Raw genomic sequence first — 8,782 nt, 5'->3', positions numbered from 1 at the left:
GCTCCCGAGGCTGCAACATCGTCAAATGCTCGTGTGCCTGTGCAGGAACACCGGTCTGAATTCGTTATTTGAAGAGTCCCAGTAGAGAAAAAGAAGGGAAAAAAAATTAGATTTCTGCAGCCCTGAAGTGGTCATTCCTCTCTACACATATCTCAAGGTAAATGAATTCTGATTGTTAAAAATAATAAAGCAATCAATGTAAGTCGCTCCTTACATTTACACAGAGGTTTGCAGCCTACAGAACATTTTCCCCCAAACATTATTTTCTCTATCTGGAATAAATTCTTCTGGTTATTATATTTGTTTGGAAAAATATAAACGTATGAGGTTCAATATAATGAAAACACAGTCCATACACTCAGTGCCACTGTGTAAGAGGTAAAATACAAACCTGAACAGTTGCAAAAATCGAACAAATCCTACCTACACCCACGCCTTGTGAACGAACCACGACTGATAAAGTCTCTTTGATGACGTTAAACAGCCGCAACAGACCAGCGATGACACAGAAAACAAACAATCCCCCGGAAAACAAACCAACGCGACAACCACAAACGCCCTCCACTCGGGCTGCCCTCAACCCTTATTTCTCTGAAAGAGTATAACATTTTGCTGGAAATCCTCTTTTCACCAGCTGCTGAGCAAACTTAGGCGAAGCGGAAATAACAGAAGTCCGTGTGAAAAGAAAGAACAAAAAATTTATTTGGGAATTGACAAGACAGTAACAACAAACAAACAAAACAACAAAAGTGCTCTAGTTCTTTCTAGAAAATTTGGTCCTCCAAACGACACACTAGGGAACAACCAGGTCTAGGGCTTTCGGGCCAGCCGGCTCCGGGCCACAAGCCCGCCCGGTCCGACCGCTGCCAGGTTTCACATTTCTCCTGCCCAAGGTAGGAGAAGCAACGCGTTTGCAAAACAAAAATCAGAGCGAGCACAATCCGTCCCTGTGGCGTCTGCCAGGCAGGCAGTGATCATCAGCCCGCACTCCGGGCTTGCAACGGAAGATCCGGGGAAACTTGTTTTTGATTTGTTTGTTTTTAGATAGAGGGGAGACCCCCCAATTCGTAAAGGAAACCATCTCTTACTGAGCATATTCTCCTACCTCTCTGAACACAGCTTTCTGAAGGCCCGACAGGAATTCGACTTCAAATCTCCTGGAAGAGATTTTCATGTTTTGCTTTAGCAAACTCCAAGGCCACAATACTTCACCGGTTATCCCGGTTAGTTTTTTCTTTAAAAAAAAAAAATTTTTTTTTTAAATGTTATCTAAAACAGCCCTCCCGATCTTTTGGGCGAAACATTAGCCAGCCGCCTGGGGCCTGGCGGGGCCCGAAGCGCCGGGACCGGGAGCGGAGGACACGCAGCCCGTGTCTGAGCCCGGACGTGCTGTAAACCCCGCCGCACAGAGCGCCGAGCGAGGCAGCCCGGCTCCCTGCCCCGGCCCACCCCTCGCCCCGTCCAGCGGCCCCGGCTAGCCGCTTCTGAGCTGCTCCAGGAGGCTACGTGGAGCAAACGCACGTTTGTCCCTTCCTCGGGCACCGCGGCTGCTGGTTGCCCGCCCGGACCGACGCTTCCAGCCTGGGACTGCGCGGCAGCCGGGCGAGGAAAGCCCAGCGCGAGCGCACCGACCTGTGTGAGAAGGCCAGGAGGGCTGCACGGCCGACGCCCGGCCCCGGCACTTCCTCCCCGCTCTGCATTTTGACCTGGGGCGTCCAGCCCGGACGCTCGGGCGCCGGGAGGAGACGAGGCCTGCAAAAGGCTGCCGGAGAGGCGGCCTGCAGGCCGGAGGAGCGAGGGGGCAGACAGGGCAGGGAGGAGAGCACAGGAGAAGAAGCGGAGGAGACAAAGAGGGGCGAGAGGAGCTGCAGGGGGAGCGAGGAGGCGCAGAGGGCCTTGGACGCTGGCTCAGAAGATGGCCCCACAGAGGGCGCGTGGTCCGGCCGGCGGCGGGGGCTGCGGCTGAGGCCGGCGTCGCACGTCCCTGCGTCCTCGCAGCCGGCGTGCGCCGGGTTCTCAGAGATCGAGGCGCGAGTGCAGCGCGCCGGTCTTGCTGTCGTGGTCCCAGTAAGAGCAATGCATCATGGCGAGCTCGGGCTGCCGGGCGCAGGCGAACTGCAGGCCGGGCGCGTTAGAGGGCGCGGGCGCCGGGGGCGCGGCGGTGGCAGGGCTGGCGGGGCTGAGCTGGCCCGGGGGCGGCGCGGCTGCCGCGTGGTGCGGCGGGGCCGGCGGGGGTGCGGCGGCCGCGTGCAGATGGTGTGCGTGCGGGTGTGAGTGGGGGTGCGGTGGCGGCGGGGGCGCGGCCGGCGGGCCTCCCAGGCCGTTGTACGAGTTCACCACGCCGGGAGGCAGCGCCATGCTCTGCACGCGTGAGTACGGCCCGTACGAGGCGGCCGGGCCGGCCAGCCCCTTGACCACCGCGGCCGCGCCCGGACTGCCCGGGCCCGCGGCTGCGGCGGCAGCCGCCGCCGCTGCAGCGGCCGCCGCCATCTGGCAGGAGGCGTAGGGCATGGGTGAGGGCGGCTGCGGTAGTGGCCACGAGTTGTTGAGGAAACCGGACTGCAGGTACTTGGGGGGCGCCAGGTAGCCGTAGCCGTCGGCCCCCGCGCCAGCTACGGCGCAGCCGCCCGCGGCGCCGCCGGCCCCGAAGAGCCCCTTGCCGGGCTGGAAGTGCGCGGGCGGCGGCCGGAAGGGCCGCTTCATGCGGCGGCGGCGCCGGTAGTTGCCCTTCTCGAACATGTCCTCGCAGGCCGGGTCCAGCGTCCAGTAGTTGCCCTTGCGCTCGCCGCCGCCCTCGCGCGGCACTTTGATGAAGCACTCGTTGAGGCTGAGGTTGTGGCGGATGCTATTTTGCCAGCCCTTCTTGTTCTTCTCGTAGAAAGGGAACTTGGCAATAATGTACTGGTAGATGCCGGACAGGGTGAGCCTCTTTTCGGCGCTCTCGCGGATCGCCATGGCGATGAGCGCCACGTACGAGTACGGGGGCTTCTGCGCGGGGTCGGGTTTCTCCGGGGCTGTCCCGGCGCCGCCGCCGCCTCCCTTGCCGGGGCTCGGCGGCGGCGGCGGCGGCGCCTCGGGCTCCTTGGCTGCGCGGCCGGTCTCCGGGGCCAGCAGGGCCCCCGCGGCGTCCTCGGGCTCGGGGTAGCTGGCCATCATGACAAAGCCGGCGCACGGCGGCCAGGCAGCCCCTGCTCTTTCCCCCCGGCGCTGGCGCGGCAGAGTCCCGGCGCACAAGTTCGCTCACCGCCGAGTCTCAAACTTCTGGAGACTGCGGATGCCGCCCGTGCTCGCTCGCTGGCGGCCTCTCGCTCCTTTCCTCTCCTCTTCCCCTTCCCCTAGGGAGCGGCTGGCGGGAGTGGAGCTCAGCCTCTGGCCATGGGGAGTCCGCCCAACAGAGAGGGGCTCCGGGCCCGCCGCCCCTCCCCGCCCAGGCCAGTCCCCGCCTCGGTGGGTTTTCTTTTCGGCGCTCTTCCCCTCCCCCCACCCGCCGGTTTCCCGAGGCACGACCCGCGTCTCTGGCGGAGCTGCCTCCTGGTGTCCCTAGTGCGCCAGGAGCCTCGCTCAGTTCTGATTCGTATGGGCTCCGCGGAGTTCCGCTTGCGTCAGGCGCCTTCGCCCCTATAGCGGGGCGGCCAGTCGCGCACGGGCGAGTTCATCTCCAAGTCACTTTTTGTAAACGCCCCGCACAGCGCGGACCGGCCTGCCCCCGCCCAGCGAGCTGAGGGGGCCCGGCGGACGACCCGGCTCACGCTCTCGCAAGCCCTTGCAATCCGCCGGGGCTCGCTCTGCGGCTGGGGCCGGGAGATGTCGAGGGCCCCGGAGGGGTCCGTCCGCACTCGGCCAGTGCCCAGGGAGTTCGGGCCCTAGCGAGGAGAGGCGCGCCGAGCCTCCTCGCGGCTTTCAGGTGAAAGAAAACGACTCCTCTGCTCTGCCCTTTGCTGCTGTCTCGGGGCTAAACTTCTAGCTTGGGCTGGGGGAGGGGCGGGACGGCGAGGGGGCTGGGTGGAGGTGGGGTGGAGATTGCTGCGCGGTGGCTTTGGGAAAATCAGCCTAGAAACGAAGTGTCACCGAACCAAGAAACCTCGGCCTGGCCTCGCCTGTCCGTGGCGCTTTCAGAGTGACTGGGCCGAATGGGTCTGGGGAGAGGATCGGGAAGGGGCGCCCAGGAGCTCCGCCTGCAGCCCCTTGGCCTTTCCTTGCGCTGCCCTTGGACCTAGGGACCAGACCCCTCCTCACAATCCGCGGTGTAATCCTACGGGTCGTATGTGTGCTTTAACAACACCAAGTAGACCCCACTCTACCCCTGCTCCTACACGCGTGACTGTTGCTGTGGGGCTTTGGGGGATTTTATTTGTATGTGCACCGGTATCACATATAGAGGTCATGGGGGGCGGGTCTGTCTTTGAGACACATGTGCTGGTGCGAAAGCACAGGTATGCACACGGACAAGGTGAGATTTATATTTCTGGTAAAACATTTATACTTACTGATAAGCAATGGTACATGTGTGTCATCAGCAGTAAACGTGGTTCCGGATGTAGCATCTTCTTTCTTTTTTCCTCTTTTCTCTTTCCTCCCCTCTCTTTCTTCTTTTCTTCCCTTTCCCCCTTCCTTTGTCAATATTCTGTTACAGGCTGGGAAGGAAAACAAGAGGCTGTGAGGGAGGCATTTGTTCAAATCTCTCTCCTGACAAGACATTTGTTCTGATCTTTCTCCAGGGTTGAGGGAGAGTGAATGCTCACCTACCTTAAACAGTAGTCTGAATGGGTCCCGGTTACACCTGCATGCCCTGAGATTATCTCAGGGGAAATAAATGCTGGCAAAAGGCAGCTGTGCTGTTTAACAGTTTTAAGTTAGCTTAACAAAAAGCCTGCAGTTGTAAAGTGTGAGAGAGATGGCCTGTGTTTTGAATGTCCAGGTCCCCAGCTCCTTGGTACTGAGGAGGTCAGGATACTTTGGGGAGGAAGGTGGGCTGAATGGATGTCATGCAGGGGTGTGTCTTATGTCTGGAAGGGCATATCTGGAGTGGCTGCCCCTGTGCTCATTACTACCTCTTCCTCCTAGGCTGCCCAATCTTTGAGGAAGCCTGGAGAGCCCTTAGTGACAATGTGAGCCCAGCACCCATGGCCACTTTCATGTCCTGCCTGCTTCCCACTCAGGTCTCTGATCTACATTCCAAGATTAAAGGAAAGGAGGACAGGGTGACAGGGCTCTTTGGAATTCAGCATCTTGAAAATGACTCCAGAGAGGTCACCAGGACAGCCTGGTCTGACCATTACAGCAAGAGGGAGCCGGGCTCTTCTAAACTCACCCAAGTGAATACCCTCCTCCACCCACTATTGGAAATATCTCAAAGTAGCTTGTTTTTTTTCCCCCACTGCTCCCAATAATAAAAACCAGGGCAAGCAACACCTCTTCAAAACCTCTGTGGAGTCCCCTGAGCAGGCGTGCAGGTGTTTTTCTTCTTCCTCACTCCCATCGATGTCCAGGCTGTGGGTGGGAGTGGTGTAGGTTAGGTTTGGGGCTGCTGTAGATTGACCCCAGCGCCCATCCTCCTCCTGGCCCTGGGCAGGGGAAAAAACAGCTGGGTCCAGCCCCAACCTGGGAGGGGGTGTGCTCTCGCCTCTCCTCTTTTTTTCTGACCACCCAGGCTGGCCCTCTGTCTTTCTCTCCCCCTTGCAGGCATTTCCGCTGCTGGCCTGCAGCAGCCAGGTGTAACAGCATTGTTGTGTGTGTCATCACTTCCCCGAATTCCAAACTCGGCTCCCTTTTCAGCTTTTAAGGAGAGAGAGAGAGAGAGACAGAGAGAGAGAGAGAGAGAGAGAGAGAGAGTGTGCGTGTGCGCGCACGCGCGCGCGTAGGGGTTGGGGGTAAGGGAAAGAATTCTTCTAAAGATTTTTTGAGTGGACAGGAGTCCCGCTCCATTCAGGTATTGATCTCTCCAGGAAGCCGTGGGGCGCGCCTCAGTTTACTTTCCAACCCTCTAAGGCAGGCGGGGTAGGGCCCCGCTTCCTGGTGAGGTCTGGATCCCGTCGGGCCGGCAGTACAAGTGGAGGCTTGTGGGGGGGCATCCTCTCTCTCCCGGCGGCATTGCTGCGAAGCCCGCCCCTAGCTCAGTGACCTCGGGGCAGTGCCCACCTTCGAGGGCGGAGCGCAGCTTCTAGTCTCTCCGCCCGGGTTTCCCGGGGGCCTGCAGCTGCAGCTCAGAAACCGCCGGTCGCTTCTGCCGGTCCTCCCGCCGGGGCGCCGCTTGCGGACGCAGCGCCAGGGACCCGCCGGCGGGGCGCGGCGCCCGCTCCCGCACCTGACGGCCGGCGCGAGCAATTCACTAAGATCTGAAGGAGGGATGGAGGAAGACGCTTCTCCCGCGAGGTCGGGAATCCTGCAACAGCCGCCGAAGCGGCTGCGCCTGGGGATCCGGGCGGCCGGGTCCTGCCAGGTGAACGGCCCAGCGGCCCCGAGGCAGCCAGCGCTTCCCGGGCGCGACTCAGCCGACCCCGCGTTGCCGTGGGCTGCCCGAACCCTGGCGGGTTCCACGGTGCCCTTTCCTGGCGGGGCCCTGAAATACACTCCGGCTTCCTGCCCTGCGCGAGGACCGAGGAACTGAGCCCGCTGCAGCCTTCTCCTGCGGGCCTTTCGTGTGCGAGGCGGAGAAAGGGAAGCCTGGATACGTTCATTAGCACATCCCTGTGTAACTGCACACCTCACCTATAAGCGCTACTCCTAGCCCCATCTACACGCCCGTGGACTCCAGGCCTCTCTACTCCCGTCACATTCCTCCATCACTTCTCTCCAATTAACCGTGTATCCCCTCCAGCCCTTCTTTTACCCACTACTCTCTCACACTCGCCCGTTATACGTAATAGTTCTGGTCCTGCACATTTTGGTGGAAAACATATCACTGATGCTTGCATTTTAAGCCTCTTTACACACTTGGGCACTCGGCTATCTCATGACACAGAGTATCTCTTGGGTCCATGTCTACAAGTTTGACTTCTAGAAGCCTGTTGATTCTCTGATGTCTTTTGCCCGGGTTAGGGTGACTGTGCAGCTACCTGGATATTCCCTTGGTGAGGCTGCTGCTCAGAGTTCTTTAGGAGGCTCAGGTCCAGAACATATCCTTCATGCACTTTAATTAAACATTTTTAAAAATGTTTATTCGTTTTTTGGGGGGGAGAGAACATGAGCGGGGGAGGGGCAGAGAGAGAATGAGAGAGAGACCCAGAATCAAGCTGGCTTCAGGCTCCCAGCTGTCAACACAGAGCCCGACTTGGGGCTGGAACCCAGGAACTGTGAGATTGTGACCTGACCCAAAGTCGGAGGCTTAACTGGCTGAACCACCCAGGCGCCCTTCCCTCATGCACTTTCATACACAGGCCACTCACACAAGCTTCCTCTCTGTTTTGTAGCTTAGCTCCCAACCATTTTGACTGGCTGCAGCCTGGTGCTTGGTTCTTCTGCACATACCCCCGCAGTGCCCCCAGGCCAGCCATATTATTCTGCCTCGTTGGGATTAACAGTCACCCAAATATGTGCTTGGGAGAAAGAGTGAGGGAATAGGGAAGTGGAGAGATGGAGAGAGAGAGAGAGAGAGAGAGAAGCCACTAACCATTCTGGGGAAGAACTCACAGATGAGAGCTGTTCCCAGTTGATATCTTAGTGAATCCTACCTCCCTCATCCCATGGGTAGTTGGGCTAGGAGGCAATAAGCTAGAGTTCTGGGCTTCTCTTTACCTCACTGATGTTGGGACTCAAGTTCCCTAGCACCTCTTTGCCTCAAGGAGAGTGTGCCCTACCCTTTACCAGGCAGACTACAGGGAAGTTGTACCTATTTCTCCTTGCTGAGCCTAACTTAGGGAAATAAGGCAGAGTGGGCTGGTTCATGAGCCCTGAAGGACCTCCCCTCTCCAAAGACTTTTGGAGTGCTCCCGAAGAGAGAATTCTAGAGTGGCTTCCTTTGGTATCCCATGGCCATGACTCCCATGGCAGAAAGTCATTTTGTTCAGCCCTGGAGAGTGAGTACCCTGCCACTAGTGTCCCCCCCCCCCCCCCCCCAGTGCTTGCAAGTGTGATGTGTCATTGTTTAAAGTTGCCTTGTTGCTTTTCTCCATACCCAGACAGTAAGCCTTGGTGGGTAGGGACTCTGTCCTTCAGTTCTCACTCGTGCTTCCCACCAGGATTGGCTTAACGCATTCTAAGGGCATTGGAGAATGCCTCCACTCCACAGAGAGGATTGAGAGATGCCACTTTCCTTGCAGTGAAGCTGGAATTGCCAGGAAAGGGACTGGAGGTGAGGAAGAGTGGCTGGACCATGGGGGCCCAGGTCAGGATCCAAGGGTCCTCTGCCATCTGGCGCTGTCTGCTCGTATGGCTGCACAGCCATGCTGCTGAAACTTAGGCAAGGACACGGGACACCTTCCTGGTTCCCTGATCATGGTGAGGACCTGTGGGAAGCATATAAAGTAAACTTCACTAGAAATAGAGTGGCTTTGCATCTGCAGCAGTCAGCTTATAACATAAGGTCTGCTGTCTGAAGCCCCATGTAGGCCCAAGAGGAGGGGGGCTGAAAGAGCCCTTCTTGGTCCTCATTCCCTGCTCAAGTTTCTCTACGAATGGGCACCGTGTAAGGAGCCTCTGTGCAGGAGGGAAGTTTTAGATTCCTAACTTTGATGAAGTCTAGAGGAAGGGAGAGAGAAGGGCTGAGTTTTGTGTTTTGCATTCTGAAGATTTCTCTCATGCCAAGATTGTGTGTGTGTGGGTGTGTGTGTGTGCTGTATAATTT

The 8,782-nt window shown here is 58.3% G+C and overlaps 1 protein-coding gene across 1 annotated transcript; it reads right to left on the bottom strand.

Annotated features, from left to right (window-relative positions):
- Nucleotides 1-2,001: 2,001 nt before the first annotated feature.
- On the bottom strand, nt 2,002-3,407 carry FOXL2 (forkhead box L2). The gene has a single exon (XM_039218197.1). It carries the CDS (start codon nt 3,154-3,156, stop codon nt 2,017-2,019), a length of 1,140 nt encoding a protein of 379 aa, XP_039074128.1. The 5' UTR covers nt 3,157-3,407; the 3' UTR covers nt 2,002-2,016.
- Nucleotides 3,408-8,782: the final 5,375 nt, after the last annotated feature.

This window comes from Hyaena hyaena, unplaced genomic scaffold (genome assembly GCF_003009895.1).
Source record: "Hyaena hyaena isolate Hyena2069 unplaced genomic scaffold, ASM300989v1 scaffold_745, whole genome shotgun sequence".
NCBI lineage: Eukaryota > Metazoa > Chordata > Mammalia > Carnivora > Hyaenidae > Hyaena > Hyaena hyaena.
This window is presented reverse-complemented; position numbering and strand designations above follow the sequence as displayed.

Coding starts and splice junctions, on each gene's coding strand:
- FOXL2 (XM_039218197.1), bottom strand. CDS start 3,156: ATGATGGCCAGCTACCCCGAGCCCGAGGACGCCGCGGGGGCCCTGCTG.